Raw genomic sequence first — 22,725 nt, 5'->3', positions numbered from 1 at the left:
ATAAGATGTTAGAAATCCGGAAAACTGCTATGGGTCCCCGACGCGGTTTTGTGTACACCGTCGGTCCTTTTTAAATCTTAGCATTTTATTGATGATTTTATTTAGACATGAAAGTATTTTAGTTTTTTTTGTTGGCAAGAGTATCGCTGTTTTGACCAAAGATAAACAAGCAGCCATTGACAGGAGTGAGAACTTCTCAGGAAGGTAAACAATAAACATAATGGATGGTGGCTCCGCGGGTTCATCGAGGTTAAAATGGACAGAATCAAAGGTAATATACACCACAGCATGAGTAAAATAGATTTCAGATGGTACATGAACTATGATTTTCCTTTATGGTACCGTCGTCTGCATTCTTGATGATATTTTATGAACAAAGGACACACTTATTCTCTTTGAGAAGTGGACAGGCATAGCCTACATCCGTAGGCTATGCCTGTCCACTTCTCAAAAGAGAATAAAGACACACAGTGTATGGCATTTTACCGTCTTCTAGTGGAACTGTAAACGTGGGTGTCTGTTGACGAGTTACTATAACAGCACAATCAGACTGCATATCCTTCCGATGATCTGATCTGGAAGAACCAATGAAATTGGAGAGAGAGAGAGAGAATATTATATAAATAGTGCCTGTTTGGGAGGGTAACTGTTGAAATTGGCACCCCGGGAAAACCTTTGTCAACCGACGCGAAGCGGAGGTTGACAATGGTTTTCAAGGGATGTCAATTTCAACAGTTACCCTCCCTAAGAGGCACTATTTATTTTATTATTCTGAATGTCTTTTTTTTTTAAAGAAAATTTTACTGTTTTTTTATAGAAATAAATTAAGTGAATTCAACGGCGAACCGTACGCGCATAATTTACGCGCATGTAGCAATTCGTTGTGTTACCCGTTGCCAAGTGTGTTGCTAACGCAGAGGGTAATAGAACGGATTACCAACTGAGTCTAAACAATCAGATTTCACTATTTAACATGAAAGTAAAATAATATAATTTGCTTAATGTTTCGATCTGGCTCCACCGTCACCAAAAATTTTAAATATCAACTCAAATCCTTAAAGGAAAAGTGCATAATAAATGAAGCCAATGCTTAGACTTGAGGCTGTGAGGAAACTGAGTCAGTGACAACGGGGCCAGGATTCCAACTTAAGCAAATAGAAGTCACTCATATATTCTTTCAATGAATGTTCTGAGGTTCGAGAAAATTGCATTTAACGTTGTTTAGAAATGTATTTCTCTATATATTGATGATGGTTCAGCGTATACCTTGCAATACATTTGTACGTGAGTCAGGTGAGTACATCTACACGTACTATGCATTCAAAGAAAATGCTTTTATGTTACATCACAAAATTGTTATTTTCCATGGGTTTTTGCAGTTGTTTTGTTTGTTTGGTTTTTTTTTTTTTTGTAATATTCAACCTATGTTATTTATTCTGACAGACCGGAAGTAAGATGGTGAGTTGTAGCCTACAGTTTGACGAGTCCAGTGACGATGACCTTGAGAAGTTGATGACCCCGAGCTCCAAGCGGAAGCTGGACTTGTCACATGTATCACATATGTCGCACATGTCGATCGCCTCTCCCATGCAGGAATACGTATCACCTTGCTTCCAGGTAAGGTAACAGCAAATAATGTCTTTGTTTTACGTCCCGTGAATAATTTCCTTTAAGGATAGACACCCAACGGTCCGAAAATTTTAAAAAAAACCCACACACTTAAAAATACCAGTAAGGAAACTATTGGCTAAAATGCTCAGAACTGAAGATGCGTGTGGTTTTTTTGTGGGTTTTTTTTTATCTTTAAGTAAAATCGTTTCAATGGGGTCAGAATTATTTGCATTATAATCCTATCCCATTTTAAGGTTGCCTGTGCTCAGATAAGTTTTTGACCGAGCTACAATTTTTACAAGATCACAATTAAAAAAGAGATGATATAAGATCTACGGTTTCAGATCATTCAGTGATAAACAGATATATTGACAAACGTGAATCGTGAGCCTAAAAACCCGGAGACGTACACGTAAAGCAAAGAATAAATTAATTGTAACCTTATCGATTTTTTATGAGTATAGGTTTATGGCATCTTTAAGTCTAAAAACTCTGAATTCTATAATAAAGTAAGTTAACATGTATTTTAGTTTTGTTTAAAAAATACTTTTCAACAAAATCATAGGATTTATTAAATTTTATTTAAATAACAAAGAATTTCTTATATACGGAAGTAACAGGACATTTGCTATTACCGGTTTTTTTCTAGGAACTGTTCCAGAGCAATGGACCCCGACCAAAGAGATTCCGTTCATTCGAAAGCAGGAAAAATCTGTTTCAATCAACTGTCAAAAATCAGTTCTCCGAATCAATTGGAGCGGTAAGTTGACTTAGTTCGAAATTCTGTTCGATGATTTCTGATTGGAATTTCTTTGAACAAAAAACAAAAAAAAAACAAAAAAAAAAACAACTTATTTTGATCACGAGATTAACGGAGTTCTCATATACTTGATATTTTCTTCATGAAAATATTTTTATTTTGGAATTTTGGTATCTTCTTTTACAATTTTTTTTCCAATTACTTGTGAATTAGTCTGTCACAAGATACCGTTTCCGTCACTTTTTGTTGATTTTCTTAATTAATGCACACACCTTTTCGCGAAGAACAGTTGAAATAACAGAAATTTCAAGAGAATTTCAAGTGTGCCCTATATACCCAGAGAAATTGACACGAACAAAAATATATTTCTTACGAAGTTCAAAATCTTGCATTTTCTATCTATTCGGAAGTCTTTTGGAAAACCTCGGACAATTTCCCGACATTATCAGCTGGGACTTTTATGTCGGTTACGACGCAAAGTCTCCCCAGACCTTTTATTTTTAGACGTATATTTCATTTTGAAGCGATAGCTATTTATAGAGTGTGCGTTTCGAAACAAAAACCCTCAACTATTTTCATGAAATGAAAAAGGTACATGTATGTACATTGTATTTATGAATATCGAAATATGTTTTGTAAATGGTATTGTGTCGAGGCAGACTATACAAATACATTGCAAATGGACCTACAAGTGTTGCCACTTTGATGTGTAGTCGTAAATATTACGCTTAGGGGTTTTTTTTCGGAAACAACGAATTTCCATTCCAGAGTGAATGCAAAGAAAACCATTCGCCGGATGTAGCACGTGAACAGAAGGACAAAACCGGAGACGGTAAATTTCCGCTTTGTCTCCCCACCATCCCGGGGAACGTCCAGGACCTCCACACCATCACCCCCCAGATACTGTCAGATCTCCTACAGGGAGTTTACAAGGACACTGTCCAGTCGTTCCGCATCATCGACTGCAGGTACCCGTATGAATATGCGGGTGGACATATCAAGGTATTTTAAAACATTTATCAGTTTGTGAGTTTGAGAAGTTTTTGAAAAATGAATGAAGGGAAATAGAGAACAATCTTTTCATAGTATAAAAAATCACAGAAGATAAATACAACGGTTGTTTGCATAAATCGAATACAAGTTGTTCCGCATGGAAACTAATTGTAACATTTTCTATTCATTTTTTTAACATTGTTTTATTTATATCTTATTTTTAGCATCAAATTGAATCAGATTTGAAAAATTATTGTATGATAGTTGGTAGGAGGTAATACTATAGCAGTAGGGCGCATCGTTTTTAACCGTAACTTTGATAAAGACCAATACGTTTTCTTAAGATAGTTTGATTTTTTACTCAGTATATTTCGAAACTGTGCGGTGTTTACGCTTCTGTTGAATGTCTATATTTCATTTTCAAACTCACAGAAGCGTTAAAATATAAGAATCAGGAAAGATCTGAATCACAAGTGTCTTTTATCACCACTGATAGCTCTAAACGTATAACATTTGGCTGTATATCAATTTTAGCGTGTTTGGCGGAAAGCGGCTTCCGTTAGATAAAATACATCGCTAAATGCAATGCATATACTGGACTAAGTACATGTATGCATAAGAATAGAGACTCTCAGGAAAATGCAAATTCAAATATAGCTAACTTAATGAAAATCATTTCTCACCAAAAATCCTACACGCTAAATTTAAAAAAGTTTACAATAGTAAACTGCTATATTTTCTTTGTATTACATCTATCAATTTTTGATGTGCGCCATAAGATCAATGTTAGCTGTGCGCCATAAGACAATACAACGCACCTTAATTAAAACCTCTAAAGAGATGGAAAAAAACAAAACCATTTTGTCTACGATTTATCGGACTCCCCTCGTACATCAACATGTGCATAGAATTACTGTTATTAAAACCGCTGGGTTTTTTTTATATACAATACATATTTTTGTGAATGTTTAATCAAATTGTGGACACTTTGTTTATAGGGAGCGGAAAATATTTTTACTGAGGAAGGGATCCTTCATCTCCTGCACCAGAAGAAGAGTCATACAGAGAACGGACGCAGCATCCTGATCTTCCACTGCGAGTTCTCCTCAGAGAGAGGGCCCAGAAAGTAAATATTGACCTCAGATGTGTATGACATTCCTTCCTTTAACGTTTCCCTTACTATAAATCATGCTGCTTGGAAAATTAATCAGCTCAAAAATTGGGAAATGAGAAGGGATTTCCGGTAAAATTATTGCAGCTCCAAGCATTACTTACTATGAATTACGACTTTCAGACACATCAATCATAAGTTAATTAATTAAATGCGTTACAGCTGTGAGTCTGATTGCGATGCATTATGTTATGGTGGTTTCCCCAAACGGTGGTTTTCCCAAATCATGCTAAAGAAATTGTTTCAAATTGATCCAGTTTGCCAAAGATTTAAAAAAGGGGACGGAACCACAGGTTCCTAAGTCAAAAATATTTCATTTGATAGTAAGATATTTCCCTGTACCATATATATAACAAGTCTTACTATAATAGGATTGGAAATCATCTTACTACATGTATAAAAAGGAAAATACAGGTGCATATGATTTATATATTTTCTGGGAGGTTTTCATCAGTTAAGAATCAGTAAAATGAACGCAAACAGTTTAAACAATATTTTTTATACGAATGGCTGGTCTGTCATGACTTTTAATTTTGGTAGATGTCGTTTTCTACGAAACAAAGACCGTCAGTTAAACAAGGACAAGTACCCCAATCTCAACCATCCGGAGGTCTACCTTTTACACGGAGGGTATAAAGCCTTCTACCAAAATTACAAGGTAATATTGCTACATTTGCTTCCAATACTGTTGTTTCATCATTATTCGCTAAATACTTATTTTCGTGGATTTCGTTGTTGAGTTGATTCGCAAAATTTAATGTTCATTGAAGTAAAATATCTTATAAAAAAGAGAACCATTGACCACGAAGATAATATATACGTATCCTTGAAATTGTCATTTTTACTAAATCCACGAAATTTAATGCCCACGAACATCAATGAAATCACAAAAGCATAAAAGTTAAGACGATAATGAATTAAGATGACGTTGATATTATAAATATATTAGGATATGAGTTGAATCGGCATGGATTATAATTATCATAATTTATAAAAATATTGTAGGAACTTTGCGAGCCTCCTTCTTACGTGCCCATGTTACACAAGGAACATGCAAACGACCTGAGGGTATTCCGAAAGAAGTCGAAATCATGGACTGCAGGCGAAAAGAAGCAGTATGCCTTAATGAACATTCAGATTTAAAGATGTGTATGAACCAAGCTGATGTGGTTGTAAATAGTGCTGAAATAGTAGTTCTAGTGTTTTATTTCATACTGTACTTAAATAAGAAGTACGGTTAAAGGGATTTGATTTCTTATCTTTAAGGGTAGGGGTTATAAAAGGTTTGGTTATTTTGTTTTTAAAGTTTGCAAGAACAACAATTTGTCTTAAACCTGTACAATAAATTTCAACTCCCATAAATAAAAGTGAACAATATAATATGTCGTTTATTAAAAATATATACAAAACATTGTTTTTATTTACAAATTACAAAACATAATTTTCATGTACAAATTATTAAATTTGTGACAAATTTCACAAATGCTGCGTTTACATACATAGTAAATCGAGAAATATTTTGTCAACTTGACAAATATATTCATAATTTGATCATAACGTGTGCATATTAAGAACTGGCTTCAGACGGTTGCGCCTGTATTTGTACCCAGTGTCTTTGAGAACGCTAGCTGTCTTCGGCTTGATAACGAAGGTTCTGCCACTGAATTCGTCGCTCCACTCTCTTGGAGAAGATCCTTGCAAATATCACTGCAAGAAACTGGAATGCCAAGAAACATATGGCATTGACTGTTTATACACACACAAACATGAAAAATTGGTTAAATTTATTACCATCAACGTTACGCAATTGTAACGATTATTCATAACACAAAAATCGGTAAATGTCTTGCCCTATAAAAAGCTACAAAAGTTGATGAAGAGAAAAGCCCGTGTGTTTATTTTCGTATTTCTAGCTTTGCTGACTCACTTGCATAAACATGACAACACAGCTGGTGAATAGGATCATATACTCGTGTTTTGACAGCCATTCCTCAAAACCTTTAGTACAGCCTCGAGTGTAGATCCAGCCCTGCACTTCACCTAACTGATGATGCATGAAAAGTTAAATTGTTGAAAGTCTTCTCAAGATTATTTATAAAAGTATTTTACATTTTTCATAAGATCTAGGACGTTTTCACACACAATATAGGTGCATATATTTTGATTTTTAAAGACAATTTTCGTTATAGAATGATAACTTGTAAATGAAGTGTGCATATTTTCATTAAATACTTTGCGGTGCATTATTATAAACAATAGGAATTAACCAAGTTATTGATCTTAGCAGAGTGTTGTTGTACCTTAATGCACTTATAATAAACGTAGGTGTATTAAGACAGTATTCAGCAAAACAAAGTCATTGCAAATTATATTCCATGAGACCGTAGAAAAAATAATTTGTTAGATGTCCATTAATTAAAGGTGAATTCGTCAAAGTTGTGATTTTTCAAAGGTTTATCTATATATTATTACAATAGTCTTGGTTTTGCTTTGTTTTATTTTGTTTTGGTGTGTGTGTGGGGGGGGGGTCGGAAAAATAAAATTTTAGCACATCAAAAGTGTTTTTTTGTAAATTGACAACGGAAAAACTAGTGTACCATTTTGTGTATTGAAATAAGAGTTGGATTTAAAATGTTTTGCCTAAATAAAAAGAAACACCAAAACACCCTTATCCCCTATAAATGACCATTGATTTCTCTTGCATGTTTGTTATGAATTTGTATAAAGGCTATTAATACAGCCTTTTTACTTCAAATGCCTTTAATCTCAACCCAACACCAGAGCCTCGTAATAGCTGATAAAAGAGCACTTAGAATACAAATCCATAGTTCTGGATAATATTCGTGAAAACCTTTTCAGATTCATTTTGTTTTAATTGATTTTTTTAATTACAAATCGTCTAAAGTTCCTGTAATCTAATAAATGCCTCTTTTTGCTAGAGCGCATCAAATCTAAACGAATTCCCGGAATCGATCCCACACTACAGGATGTCTCTCCTAAAAAAATCACAGCTTGCTCTGGGGGTGTCAGCTTGTCTTAATATGTATACTTACTTCTTTATTTGTTTTTCCGAAGCCACACATCGTGTTCATCCTCTCGCCCTGAAACAATAAACAGTCACCTCAAACAATGCTTCTTGGCGCCGCGGACACCCTCCCGCGGTTTTTAACCTATAATTGTTACGTTTTGGCATCTTTTAATTTGAGATCGGTGTTGAATAGTGCCTTTACCCGAAGCCATCTTTCCCCATGGAGAAATGGCTATATAGCAGTTAATAGTCTGTCCGAAGAGATTTATGCTGCACATTTGGACGATTTTTAATAAAAATATACATTGCATGTGACATAATGTAATTGAAATCGATGAAAGGAAAATTTCCAAGATCATTCACACATTATGATTCCCCCCCGTAAAAATTCACACAAACGAAAACAGATTTCCTACAAAGATTCATAATGGAGAATGTTGACATTTTTTCTCCATTCGGAAGTCACTCGGAATACCTCCGAGTCGCACAATTTTTCAACGTTATCATCCGGGCTTCATTATGGCTGATGCAATGCTAAATCCCCGTAGACTTTCTATTTTTAGCTGTGTATTGAAACCTGACAAGCTAGAGGGGGCGTTTCAAAAGGGAAATCGTGGGATTTTTTCATACTATTGAATGAACATTGTGTGAATCAAGAAGTGTTTATAAATATCGAATAATAAAGAAAATATGCGGCAAAAATATCTTGGGACAGACTATATAATTTGTAGTTGATTTTCCATGAAAAACGAGCTACATATATATATAGAGAGAGATTTCTCCTCTTTTATACCTCTATTAGTAATTGCCCCCACAGAAGGTCTACTGCAGAGTAGATTTCCCCCTTATTTCAATTCCGGTGACAATTCGTGGCATTACTTAGAATTCGCAATATCTGAAGACAATGTATTTATAGATGGTGTTAATGATATGATCCTTCGAGGTCTGGTCATGGTATTTGTAAATCAATGCAAACCTAACGTAGCTTATATCTATTTTTTTATCAATGGATATCGATATCATGTTAAGGTCAGACGACACGTTCCTCAATTTTAGATAACTTTTTCCAGGAATTTGTTAATGATTTACTACTACTTTGACAAGCTTTCTTGCAAAACATTTGGGTGCCTTACCAGGCATTTCTGCAAAATATTAGAGTATGCAATTTCCTATATAATCTTCTTGAAAATACACTTGAATTGCTGATATAACAAAAAATACATCTACAGCACAGCGAAAATTCACTATATTATAATAATATCTCCGCCGGGGCGAGGCTTTGAATTCACAACTTCTAGAATCTATACGCTTCTGGCAATGAGCGGCCACTGTTCTAACCACTCGTCCATCTAGACGTATAACCAAATCCAAGTAATTTTGATCATTTTTAAAGTAATTATAAAATTAATATTTTTTATTGGAACTCTTTATTACGGGGAGATACAAAAAAGATTCTCGAGGAACGTGTCTTCTGACCTTAAAAACACATTTCCAAAATGACTTTAAAGTACTGGAATTGCTTGGGCATATACAATGATGAGCTGAAAGTCAGTACCGCTAAGCTTCAAATTGTGTACTAGTCTTATCATACATGTACATATCAAACAAGTAATTGTTAGGCAAGTGATTTGAAATCTTATTCAAGCCGAATATTACCTAAATATAACATGTGCATGTGAAGAATACATATATTTCCAAAATGAATTAAAAATCAAAGTACTAAAAATGATTGAATTCTTTTTAATGAAACATTACGTTTGCACTGATGACACAACTCATGTCTCGAAACGAGAGAATTACCATTGCCCTTAAATACATTTTTAGAACTTAGAGATGACTCACTAATGTTTACTGATGTGTACCGAGTTGTAGATAATAAATCGTGTAAAGTTACATTCACCGAAAAACACATACAGTATATATAGAGTAAAATTTACCGAGTTATAATTTTACGGCATTTCGAGTTATATTTAACGGTAACAGATTCAGCGTATCTAGGGTAAATTACTATGGTTATACCTCAAAGAATTAGATTTATCGTCATAGGAAAACAATAAAGCACTGGATTTACCGGGTAATAGATACAGCAGGATTCAGGCACAGCACACCGGAAGATGCTCGGGTTCTGCTCTGTACAGTTGTAGTACATGTTCAGTCTCCAGTCCTTGTAGCCCTCGTCTGTAGCACTGATACCACAACAGGTAAACTAGTTAGAAAAAGAGAGGAAATATCTAAATGTTCATCAAAAAAAAATCCCACAATTGTGTGGAATCCAAATTTTTTTTTGGTCATTTCCATGCATTAAAAAAGAAAACAAATTACTGAATAAAGACCAAAAGTTAACTAATTTTAGGTATGGAAAAAATTTTCCGACAGCCCTAAAACGAAATTTTGTTTAGAAATCAGAGGCTAATGGGACAAACAAATATTTACCTAACAAATGTTAAGTCTGAAAGAGTATTACCTGCCGTTGAATAGTATCCATGAGTTTCCTTATACTTTTGTCGTCCATGTACTGCAGTATAGCCCGTTCCAACAGTGTTTGTGGGGTGAGGCGTAATATGTCCCTGGCCGCGGGCTCTGTGTAACACACGATGATTAAGCCCCCACACACCAACTCTATCACCAGGACGATTGAAAGACAAATATAAAACTGTAACAGACAAAACAATCGTGTAGAGCGTGTATCGTGTAAAACGTGTAATAAACAAAAAAATCGTGTAGACGATATTGTATTCAGCTAGGCTAGTTAGAATCACAGATTGACGCCTCAAAGTTAATTAATATTTCTAGCTTTGTAATGATTTAGTGACAGTTCAGTAACTGTCGGACATTTGTTAACATTCGGAAGAGTTTGAACTGTTGGTTCACTTACAGATTTCAGCAACAGAACATGTTCCCTCACGGCACCCACACAACCGAGAAAGGCAATAGTGAATGTGATAGCACCGATGATACAGATGATGATGAAGGGGTCAAGGACGAAGTCCACGGCGTCCGTGATGACCTTCTCGTCGTCTGTCAGTTGCCACGTGCCGACGGCCACCGCCCCGAGTCCGCCTAACTTACAGCAATAACAACAATGGAGTTTAGTGATCAAGTTCGAGGATGCTTGTCAATAAATTCAAAGTCTAAGCTTTACAATTTAAACATTTTTTTTTAGTTTAAACTATGCAAAACTCTGTATTTTAACGGAGAATAGTATATTAGCAGTCTAAAAATTGGTCTCGACCCTCAAGCCCTCTTAATTGATTGATCGTTTTTTTTTATCAATAGTCATCTATAAAGGTAAATGAATCGTAACTTAAATTAAGGAGACTAAATGGAAGCTAAAAGGTGATTAAATGGTAATTGAAAGGTGACTGAAAGGTAACTAAAAAGTGAATGAAAGGTAACTAAAAAATGAATGAACGGTAACTAAAAAGTGAATGAATGGTAACTTAAAGGTTATTGAATGGCAGAGCTTTTTATTTAGTCCCATTTCAAGAAACTTCGGTTAATTGTACGACACGAGTTCATCATGTAGGGCCTTTTGACCATATCATGTAAGGAATTAAAAACGATACACTGTGGTTTTGAGTTGAAATTAAATTTTCGTGGAATTGTGTAGGTCTCGAGGACAATTTTTAATTTGTGGTTGATGGTCATACCAATATATTACTTCGAAAGAGAGGTATATCATTTCAACAACAAAATCTAATACAATTGGGTTTTCAACTAAATAATGATTCCACAATTTTGGACGTTATCATTTATACAGACGCAGACGCGATCTCATACCACAACTGCACTTTGACCTTCTTACAGAAATCTCTGCTCTTTTAATTCACAATTGTTAATAGTGTAATTTATATATAAATGTACATTGAAATAATGTTTTGTAGTTGTTGGTTTCTAGAATTTTTGATTATAGACAATTTAGCGCTTATAACTAATAATTTCCATTTATTAAGGTTTGCATTGAATTCAGTATACTTAATTAAGTTATTGGATAAATTGAGCGATACTGCAGACATCTTGAACAATAGATAAAGAATAGCCCATAGTCCTGTAATATGTACACAATTAACCATATTTGCGTCTCCCGCTGGTATTATGTAACACGACAAAGGGTTTTTGATATCAAATCAAATACAAACCCTATTTCTGAAAAGTTCAGAGCAAACACTCAAAGTTTATCACCCTCCGCTTTTTGTATGCAATGTGTGCTCTTGTTAATGTGTTGATCAACTTTAAATAAACCATTGATTGCCCGGTAATAATTTCTGCAATGAAACGCATCTGGCGTGCGGATTATGGCATTAAAACGATTCTTGATTAATGAAAATACCTTCCAAATATGAAGTTTAAAACATTCCAGGGGAATACGCTATCATATGTATCATGAAACCAAACGCCAACTTACCCAAGACATAAAATTGAATATGAACAGTGTATATTTTAAGAGAAAGTTTTGTATTTTGACGGGAATCTGTTCATGGAAGCTGCTCAGACGTCGCCGGACCAAGTTCCGCACGCTCTTCCGGCGCGAGAATTCCCCCAAACTTCTTTCACTTCCTTTCTTTCGCCGTCTGCCATTCCCAATCTCTCGAGCGTCGGTTTCTGAATTTATTGGCGCTGCCGAGAACACAATGTCAATTTCGTCTGTGTTTGAACTGACTCTTGTTGATGACGTCATTTTGTTGGTCGGCGATGCCTCTGGCGACTCGATGTCGGTAAGAGCCGAGTTATCAGAGACAGCCAATGGGGCTGAAAAAGAAAGAAAGATTGGCTTATTGATCTAATATTATGCATATACACTGTACATTTCCCACTTAGCGTCCAAAATGGCTCTTTTACGTCGGACATCATACTTCTCAATCTGTGATGGTCTGATAAAGCGCGCAACAGACTTCAACAAACAGTCGGCCAGTATACACAATATTAGTGATTTTTGATGGACGTGTTTTTTTTACTTATCATCCCAAATCAATACATACAGCTACTGCGGCAAATTAAGATTAAAATAATCAAGATCATAGAGACGGCTTTTGAATAAAATTTGATCCTCTCAAGCCTCTTTTTGTCATTGGGCTCAGTTCAATTACCAGATAGATGACTTGTGCTTACTTTATCAAAGTGCTGTAACGGCTCCATTAACAACGCATTTGGTAGAATATTGCTAATTTGGGCCCATGGGTAAATAATGAAGATGATTGCATGGTGAAGAAGTAAATCTGCACATGGCATTTGAACTCAGAACCATTGTCAAAACTATGGCACCACTTGCCAAAATATAAAAAGCGCTATCGTGTCTTTCTTCACTTTTGTGATAAAAATACCGTATATCCCTCTCTACTGAAGCAAATTTAGACAAAATAGATACGAATGCTTTGATCAAAGATTATATTAGACATTTAAAAAATAGCGAATTTGACCTGTAGCTTCCAGAAAGTTGATATCAAGACTTGTTGCAACAAAAACAGTACAGCAAAACAAAAATTCTCACGTAATCAACGTTTGCAGACACGACGTGTGATCTTATCTGGAGCCTAAACTACGGCGTGCCGTGATTTGTAGCTTACAATATAATTATATAAACTTTCACCAACTTATCTTTGTTTGTGAAAACCAAAGAATATCTAGGAAATTTGATTCCTTGATTATGTTCCAAATACAAAAAAAGCAAAGAACAGATTTTAACAAGCGTCACTTAGTGCGGTATTGATTTACTGACACAGTAACCTCTTTGCATCAGTTTTTTACTAATAGCTAGTGAGATGTGACTATATATCCATCAGTATCAGTTTATTTAATTATTTGACCTTTTTAACCAAGAAAATAAGGTTGATACGACGCGCATTAATATTTTCTGACGGATTGCGTTAGCAGTTTATGTAATTTTTTTCTGCAACGATCGCTACCTTCATAACCCGCATGAATCACCAAAGAAAGGATTTTATTGTTTATTCTACATCTTTCTTTTAACAAATTAATAAATTGATTGTAAAATATAAGTCAAGTTTACTAAATTACTGTTAATGTACATCAGTACTGTAGCTAAAAGAAACAGCCAAATCGTCCCCTACATGTATGTGAATTTGAGTCTGACGTCATCATGATTAATTCGTGCAGTCCGTAATTTTTCTTGGGTCGCTGTTGGTTTCGACCAATCGATAAACGGGGCGTGTAGATTTCAGTCCTGTCAGTTTCTATGGAACTATGAATTAACAATAAGTTTCCGTAAGAAATAGAGGGAATCATATTTGGTAGATGTAAATGTATAGCAATTCATGTACATATGTCATCTATAAGACTATAACATAAACTTGAAACAATATTCAGCTATACGTTTGTTCTAAAAAAAAATATTGCCGGATTAGGTAACATCCGTTTTGAATCTGAGCCATAGGTTTCGGATGCTGGAGGAGATTTAGGTTTATCCGTAAACATCCGTACGCGTAATCAACAAGTCTAAAAACGTCTACAACCATGCACCATCAGTCTTCTTTAATGGATGAATGTCTCAGGTAAGCTTGCAGGCATATAGCATTGAGCATTACTTGAGTGACGGAAAAGTACGCCACAAGAGACCACGACAGTTGACGCTGCACCGCGAAAAGGTTCATTCACTTATGTGTGAATCAATCAGTAGTTAGAGAGGGAGAGAGAGAGGGGGATATAAAGATCAATAGTAGTGATTGCCTCCGGCACGACAAGAACCTCAGCAATGTATGAATCCGGAAACGATTAATTCAATTTATCTATTATTAATAGAGGGCAATCACAGACAAGGAGATTAATGGGTGATTTTGTTGTTTTTTGCAAGTTATGAGTAGACTTAATCCAAACCATCGATTGTATGTCTACCAGTTACGAGCAAAATACAGCTAATGTCCGTCAATGATTTTCCTCGTTCGGTCGGTGACTCTATTTTTTTAGCAAAACACTACTACATCGTAACTAAATTTGTATGATATTTGGAGTACAGTACCGGTGTTATGCAAGGGACTTTCCTAAATCCTTCAGTTTTTAAAGGTAGTGGATCATCAAACACCGTAAAAGCATTATGAAATTAAAATATTCTCAAGAGAGAAGCTTTATATGCTATCCTTATTTTGGAAAAGATAAGTCACGGAGTTCGAGAATGCGACCAAAAAAAACCCAACCACAATCAATATCATAAATCAGGATTCTTAATCATCGAATAAAGACAATCATTTTTACAGATGTTAATATTTCATTGGCTAGTTGCATGCGTGAATAATCTAGTGTTGGTAAAATTTCTGTTGAATAAGGTGTAGACACTATAATATTAAAAAAGGTTACCAATATTTGAAAATATCGCATCCAAATTCCTCTTAAAAACCTGTATCTATTTCTATTCTATATTCTTTTTAAATAATCACATCTTCTTCTTTATTCTTGCAGAAATTAAGTGATTGCTTATCAATATTTGATTTAAAAAAAACCACTTTCACTATTAAATATTTACATTGCAAAATGCATGCAATTAATGAGTACCATGCACACGCTTTGGGTATCAGCTATTGAAACGAACCCAAGGACATCTCGTGTAAATATGATTTATAACCTCAACCCCCCCCCCCTCTCTCTCTCTCTCTCTCTCTCTCTCTCTCTCTCTCTCTCTCTCTCTCTTTCTCTCTCTCTCATTACAGTTTTTTTCATCCAATAGAAACAAAATCAGACCAACACACACAATAAACAATTGAATGTTGCAAAAACGCGAGTCCTTAATCCGTTGTCGGGATCACATCGCATTAACGACTTCACAGACCGAGCCCACGAAACGTCGTCGACCCTAACAGCGTTCCGCTGTTGTGTGTGCGCCTCATTACGTCGACAAACTGAAGGCCCAAACTTAATTAGAATTCAATACTTATCGACAAATCCATCCTCTGATAAATTTTGCTACTGAAGATATTTGACACCAAAGTAAATAAGGCTGCGTAGGAACCCAATTATTCCTATATCAAGTATGTAAAAAAGAAAATCAAACAATTTCAAAACAGAAAATCGAAAGAAAAAAAACGTGCTCTATCCAGACGGATGTTTTGAAAACAATTACTATTACTCATGCTTGAATACTAGTAACTTGTTTATGCAAAATATCATTTTCTTTCTGAATTGTTTTCTCAAAGAACCAACAGCAGTGTGTAATGTGACAAGTCAAAGCAATTTTGATAGCTTGGTCAAGATACTAATATAAGACTTCCAAGCATCAAAACTTCATTGTTAAAGCAATCAAATGTATATTCAACTGAAAGAGGACACATCATATTGTAATTGAATAACAAATTCGGATTTACCCGCACAAATGTTTTCTATAAATCAATTAGAGAGGGTTTTAATGGTTTTCCCCTATTAAATATTAAAGTAAAAACAAAGTAGCATTACAGTTTAGATTCAAATCTCTTGGCTTACCTCTCATTTTGATGAATGAAAAACCCGTAATCCCGTAAATAACACACCGTACACAGCATTTGTAATCGATTCGAATGTCATCTAAAGTCGCTCTCAAGAGAAACCCCTATCTGTCATTTCAATGACATTTTCCATATTAATTTCTGAGGTGTTGCATTCGGAATCAAACGAATAGTTAACTTCCATTAGCACGGTGGCCAAACCGGATCCTTCTGGGTCGGCGGACTCCGACAATACATAGCAAACACAGAGAGTCAGACAGCGAAACTGTAAAGGGAAACCCTTGTCATCTCCGGCAGAAAAAATATAAAGCCGGGACTACATTTACATTGAACAATATTGACAAACACGGGAAAATGGTGTGCGATTCCTTTTGTTCTCAATAAATGTTTCTATATTTTTTGTAAAATTTTATAAAGTTAATACTTAACTTGCATTAAAAAAGATTGCGAGCAACTTATAACAAATGTAAAGCATCAAATGACCTTCTCAAACAACGATTTGTCGAGGAAAGGAAAGTTGTATCACAATTTTGTTGCAAGAATCTTTGTATCCCGATTTACCGCCGTGGCATAACGTGACCATCCACATGACACTAACATTCATCAATTCACTTTTAGTGCCTAAAAATGATACAATCCTCAAACACTTTTCTTGGACAGATATTCACCCAATTCCTGTTTGTTTGTACACTCAGACTATATGTATATATTGGCGCTTCTTCTATACCCTACATAGGATACATCTCGACACGACAAGGAGAAAGATTTAGTCTATGCCCTAACTATATATACGATGGAATTTTGCAGACTATATACAGTCCAGAAGTTAAAGACGTTGTGTATTAAATCTACAAACTGTCTATATCACTCAGCATCACAAACAAAATCTCTACATCTTAGATTCGTCCTGCATTTGCATATTGCATGAACAAAGTATTCATCTCGTATCTATCCCCGACAAATGATTGGCTTTGCTTTGCTACTGTCTTCCTAATACTATGGCAATCAGTGAAGGGTTCCAATTCTTTGGATAATTGAGAGAGAGAGAGAGAGAGAGAGAGAGAGAGAGAGAGAGAGAGAGAGATTCTGTTTGCAGTGAACCGTTCTTATTCTGTGTATATAAGTGGTTACATTATGTCTTACAAGATGGCCTAATCGATTGTGGATTCAGTTAGAGAGCAACAGACTTCAGTTTTCGTCAATCTTTTGATGTTGCGCATGGATGGATTAAGTGATATGACAAACTAATAGTTCATGATGCATGTATTGAAAAAAATGCGATCATAAATTAAATTTGATATTAGGTGCGATGGATATATAAGTAGGACAACATAATAAAATTTGATGAAGCATGGATATTAGTAAGACGACATCATAAAATTTGGTGATGCATGTTAAAATGTCAAATGACATCGTTAGTTTTAAATTATCCCACTCGTTATCAAATTCAGTTCATTTGGATGTCATTTAACAATTCACTACAGAAACAGTATTCCGCCCAATGATTAGCTTTACTTAAGCTGTGGTTTCAACTATTTCTCCTAGAAACATGTTTTCTATAAAACAATTAGATTGTAGAGGGCGTCCAATATTTAGATCACCACAGCGAAACAGGGAAGTCAGTGGATATATACCGGGATAAATAAAACTAAAACTTACTTCAATTGCGTAGAACAACATCTTAGAAAAGTCAATCGATAAGAAGATTGTGTCAGTGAGACCCACAATTGCAACAAACACAATTCCACGACCGTATTTAGTCGAACACATATTCGGACAAAAACGACATTTTTCTACATGAAACTAACCTAAAAATACAGGGTGCATAGCTCGTTGATCAGAATTAACCCTCCAAGAGGAATTACATGTACAGTATACTTCACTTAACTCTATACAAGCTGTCAATCGACTAATTGCTTCATGATTACATGTTGTAAAATCGTTTCAGTACAATGCCTAGAATTTTATGGCAATGAGTGCTAAAATTGACGGGTTTTTATGTGGCGGCTAAATGTAGAATCAATAGACCAGGGTCCTTCGCCGTTGAAATGTATTATCAAATATTCATTGTTCTAAATTTCATCATTGGCCATTGTATTTGCTAATTACTAACTGGTTTGCAAAAAAAAAAGGGCATGGATCATCACTTTATCACTGAAACTCAATAGAGCAATTTCAATGAAAGAATATTTTTAAAATGCGTTTAATCAAACGCAAAAGTTATTTCGTTAAAACGCAGTCTTTTGCATTTAATCTCAAAGGTTATGCAAGAAAGATTGCTTTTAAACGCAAAGTTTGCAAATAAATGTGTTTTGTCGTCAAAGTAATAATCACTGCGTTTAAGCGCAATTAAAGTTTACTTTTCAACTGTTCAACTGGCTTCAATGAGCTTCCTTCATATAGATTTTTTTTGATACGACTAAAAACTTCATTATTTTTTAGCTTCTTCTTTAATGGACTAAAGTAAAAAACCAATGTAGACACAATCTAATGATGTAAAAGCCGATTAGCAATCCGCGCCAATTTGCAATCGGGACCCAATGACAGAAACAGTTAGAACCATTTCAACAAGAGCTTGGACTTTGGGTAGTTAAGTCAAACGGCAATGTGACGTAGGCCTGTCTATTTCATTGTAGGCCACTCAGCCATGGCGCTTTGAAATCAACAAGATTTGTCTGGCTTTTGAGCGACGACAACGCAATCGGTGTATATTTTGTTTGAAACCAGCGTCATTTTAACTTGTTTTGACGCAAGAAATAGATCGTTACATCCTACTGAAAGTCCAAGGTCTTGTTAAAATGGTTCTACATGTAAAACCATGCAATCCAGAAACAGTTACATGTAAAACCAAGCAATCCATAGCTATTCTTGAAACGAGCAAACTGTTAATCTAATAACGTGTCACATGAATCGGAAACCATTTTTTTCATTTACGTCTTTTTCGTGTTTTGGGTAGAATATACCCAAAATATCCACTCCCTTGTGTCGCTTTCGGGAAGTTCGGACACAATCAAAAGCCGCTGGCATCTGTGCCTTTTGGTTAATTTTTTTTTCTCTTTTACTTATCAAATTATAGAAGTAAACAGATCTAAATCGAGTTAGACATTTCCTGCTTCGATTTTACGATCTCCTCGGAGATTGCGTGAGGTCTACTCATTATTCTCACCATGTACAAGACGCCACTATAATACATACAAGTATACACTATTAGTATGTGCATAAATAAACAACGTTCCCGAGCTGAATATCAATTTTTTTTGTATACAAAAAAGAAACTATTGATTTTGCAGAATATATGTATAAATTTGTCGTTTTATGGATAAACATCGAACATTTACAATCAAATTTTCTAAAACACAATTTGACAATATTTGTAATTACCACAGTATACAGGAGAGAGAGAGAGAGAGAGAGAGAGAGAGAGAGAGAGAGAGTCCCGCGCGAACACATCCGCAAAGTTTCAGACCGTAAAATGTCGTGAGTCTATAGAACCAAAACAAATAGGATTCAAAACAGCTTGCATGCAGCAGTTCTTGGTTTTTATTTATGGATTCTGGCATTGTTTATTACGAAAACATAAATATTTGATAGAACTTGCTTACAATATATACAGGTAGAGGTAAGTGTGCTACCGACATGTTGTCTGTGTGTGAATTCTCAGATCCACAAGTATTCAAAAATACCAACAATTGCATGAAGTAATTTCAACGTATACTTTACATTTTGTTTTTTAATTATTTCCAATCTCAAGTAAAAGATATCATTCGTGTAATAATTTTTATCATTGGTAAAGGGCAATAATTATATTTTACGATAAGTGTGCAGTTGATTATCAATTACATTTATACCAAGCGATAGCAAACAGAAGGAATACTTGTAATTCTACGATAAAATTCTACAATAAAAACTCAGGCAAAAATCTTCTGAGAGAATACTTTAAAAATCGTGTAAAAGAAATAATGTCTCTACACGTTTCGACAAATGAGACCAAGGCGCTTACAAGTAAGAAAAGACAAGATTAGAGATCCCTGCGAGTAATCATGTACTGAAAAAACGGATGACATCGTAACACAAGCATATCGATTCAAGAGATGACAAAAGTTGCTCTTAGTCAACGGTCAAATTAGGAACAATATATAATGATAAGACACAATCTTCGCCGCCAAAATCACACAGAAAAAATTCGATTACACGAACGATCTGATCACCACGAGAGAAAAAAACCCCAACGAAAATCTTTTCAAAAGCAGCATCGATTTAAGCAGCGTATTAAGGGAAAATATTAGTTTGTCTGAAAGCCTTGGCTTGTGCTTTTTAGTTACAGCTCCAATTGGAAAAGTTTGTGTCTTTACTTTGCGAAGCTCAGGACGCCGCGCATCTCGCGGGGAATCGGAAATGTCACGACATGCTAGTTATGTAACATCTCTACATTAATCAAGGGTAAACGAACACTTGTTTTGCTTTGTCGGTTTAATTAAGCAATATTTTAATTACAAAGTGAGTGGGGTTGAGCAGCAGGCACAACCAATGATGATTACCTTTTTTTTTTATCTTTAGAAAAAAGCATGCAAGATGGTTGGTAAATAGCTTTTTATCTTTCTTCATAGAAGATGTTAATTAATTTTTGCATGTTTTAATTCTATGGTAATCTTCTTCGAACCCAATATTTAGACGTCCGAAAAATTATAAAGTTTCAAAATGGAAGCTAACAAAATCAAAACATACATATAAAACACTTACTGTACTGATCCCTATTCTGCATTTCAATGGCCCCTGCCATTGTACACTAAAGAAGCAGACGACCAATGTACATTTCTTTGAGACTCGGCGAGATTTGACATTTCAATCTAGAAACATCGAGAAGAATTATCCGATTAATATCCAGTAATAAAACCTTGATATGTGATATGACATTTTTACTAGCCCTTAATTCTGCAGTACTAAACGAGAATCAAAGTGTCCAACTTCACAAATAATCCAATCTGCCGCTATGCTGCATAATCACTCCAAAACATTTACACAGAGGTTGGAAGTCCAACAGATGCGCGGGGAATTGGGAGGAGAAAGTTGCTCCTTCCTATGATGTTTTCGTGTTCATTAATCAAAACTTTGCGGGGGATTTGGGGGAAAGGAATAAAGCTGTATCGTCCCAGCATCTACTCTGCGAGTCCTCCAAAGCCATTGGAGGAATCTGTGCCACTTTGTTTGACTTGGCTCTATCAAGTTACAACTGTATGCAGTAATCAATGATCAGCGATCAACGTTTATTTCAATCTCTATACACAGCTTTCACTCAAAATACAATAGAGATACAGTAAAATTATTGTAAAACGCAAAATTCAGAATATTTTTATCTTCGACAGCTTTTTGGGGCGAATCGAGATGACAAAAATCAACGTTCCAACCAGTATCACCCAGGCTTTTAATAAAAATACAATAGGACTTTAATTATCATTGTAAAAAGCAGCAGAATTCTTCGACAGTTTTTGATGGCGTACTAGTATATCGAGATTACAAAAATTAACGTTTATTTCAATCAGTATTACCAATGCTTTTAATTAATCAAAATACTTTGGAACCTTTATCATTATTGTAAAAAACGCAGAATTCAGAAAGTCTATCTTTGAGCTTGCATCAATCAACATTTTTTTCTTAGAGTACATGCTTTTAGTCAAAATACAACAGAGTAGGAAATTTTATCGTTAATATAAAACGCAATATTAAGAATATCTGACTATCTACGAGTGTTTTGGGGCGTCTCTACATTGAAGCGACTCTCTAGAGAGTATCTGCTTCTGAAACGAAGATTGGTTTTACAGGAAATTATATTTTGACGTGGAAAATAGACAGATTATCAACTTTCTTCCAAATGACGGCTGCACTGAATTATGGGTAATGCAACAACCAACGACAATCATTCCATTAAATAATTGTCTGAAAAATTTAACTGAATCTTCTTCGCTTGTATTAGAAATTCATGTTATGCATTACTTGTAACTTAAAGAAAATGTCAAGCTCTAAGAACTTCTATTTTAAACCAAAACAACATTCCGTTTCATCTGGAAGATAAATCACCATATAATCACAATTCTATGGGCCCATCAATAATTAAAAACAATAAAATGCTTTCTTTGAGGATTCATGTGGGATATGAAGTTGGCGGCATTGCAGAAAAAAAAACATAACCCGCAAACGCAGGTTATGTAATTTTTTTTATGCAATGGTCGCTGCCTTCATTACTTAAATGAATCATTAAAGAAAACATTTATTGTTCGTGTTTGATTGTAAAAAGTAAGTAAAATTCACACAAGTATATTAGCTGAAAAACACATCCAAATCGTCTCCAATGGGAATTTATCATGATTATTTCGTGCAGTTCGTGATTTTTTTTTTATCGCTGTAGGTTTCGACCGATCACTAAACGGGGCGGGTAGATTTCGGTCTATATGTTTCCGATAGAAATAGAGGGAATCACACTCGGTAGATGTAAGTCTAGTTTCATCATTTAGAAAGATACTTTAAAGATTTATATAGTTGATAAAACTTATGTATATTGACCAACTTCAATTTTCCTCCCTGATAGCATCTTGACATTTGGGTTGTTGTTTTGATGTGAATAATTTTAGAATTGAACAAATTCTTTGATTGGTTCGCGTTTGACATGTGCTTAATTGTTGGTTAGCATTTTGCAGTTGCTTTTTCATGGGTTAGCGTTTTGATATGCTGTTCTTTGATT

At 34.9% G+C, this 22,725-nt stretch overlaps 2 protein-coding genes across 4 annotated transcripts; one reads left to right on the top strand and one right to left on the bottom strand.

The window, feature by feature from the left end:
* Positions 1-14: 14 nt before the first annotated feature.
* On the top strand, positions 15-5,915 carry LOC128180349 (M-phase inducer phosphatase-like). Its single transcript, XM_052848382.1, has 7 exons — positions 15-271; positions 1,444-1,617; positions 2,261-2,371; positions 3,140-3,373; positions 4,363-4,490; positions 5,076-5,193; positions 5,541-5,915. The coding sequence occupies exons 1-7, from the start codon at positions 221-223 to the stop codon at positions 5,676-5,678; spliced, it is 954 nt and encodes a 317-aa protein (XP_052704342.1). The 5' UTR covers positions 15-220; the 3' UTR covers positions 5,679-5,915.
* Positions 5,908-21,179, bottom strand: LOC128180348 (tetraspanin-33-like). 3 transcript variants are annotated; one of them, XM_052848378.1, is made up of 8 exons: positions 20,730-21,179; positions 11,969-12,312; positions 10,439-10,627; positions 10,028-10,216; positions 9,635-9,769; positions 7,589-7,636; positions 6,463-6,579; positions 5,908-6,252 (listed from the first exon to the last, which is right to left on the bottom strand). In XM_052848378.1, exons 1-8 carry the CDS (start codon positions 20,767-20,769, stop codon positions 6,160-6,162), a joined length of 1,155 nt encoding a protein of 384 aa, XP_052704338.1. In that variant the 5' UTR covers positions 20,770-21,179; the 3' UTR covers positions 5,908-6,159. The 3 variants fall into 3 exon arrangements, with proteins under 3 accessions (XP_052704338.1, XP_052704339.1, XP_052704340.1); XM_052848379.1 differs by lacking the exon at positions 20,730-21,179 and adding an exon at positions 17,798-17,947; XM_052848380.1 differs by lacking the exon at positions 20,730-21,179 and adding an exon at positions 15,988-16,341.
* Positions 21,180-22,725: the final 1,546 nt, after the last annotated feature.

This window comes from Crassostrea angulata, chromosome 4 (genome assembly GCF_025612915.1).
Source record: "Crassostrea angulata isolate pt1a10 chromosome 4, ASM2561291v2, whole genome shotgun sequence".
NCBI classification, from domain to species: domain Eukaryota; kingdom Metazoa; phylum Mollusca; class Bivalvia; order Ostreida; family Ostreidae; genus Magallana; species Magallana angulata.
Note: the sequence above shows the minus strand (reverse complement) of the source record. Positions and strands in the feature narration are given on the sequence as shown.

Excerpts from the sequence above, each read along its gene's own strand:
- LOC128180349 (XM_052848382.1), top strand. The coding sequence starts at position 221 with ATGGATGGTGGCTCCGCGGGTTCATCGAGGTTAAAATGGACAGAATCA. Across the intron at positions 2,372-3,139 it reads TCTCCGAATCAATTGGAGCG|AGTGAATGCAAAGAAAACCA; the intron begins GTAAGTTGACTT and ends TTTCCATTCCAG. Across the intron at positions 3,374-4,362 it reads ATGCGGGTGGACATATCAAG|GGAGCGGAAAATATTTTTAC; the intron begins GTATTTTAAAAC and ends CTTTGTTTATAG.
- LOC128180348 (XM_052848378.1), bottom strand. The coding sequence starts at position 20,769 with ATGGCAGGGGCCATTGAAATGCAGAATAGGGATCAGTACA. Across the intron at positions 10,628-11,968 it reads TATTCAATTTTATGTCTTGG|TTAGGCGGACTCGGGGCGGT; the intron begins GTAAGTTGGCGT and ends TATTGCTGTAAG. Across the intron at positions 9,770-10,027 it reads TGGATACTATTCAACGGCAG|TTTACCTGTTGTGGTATCAG; the intron begins GTAATACTCTTT and ends TTTTCTAACTAG.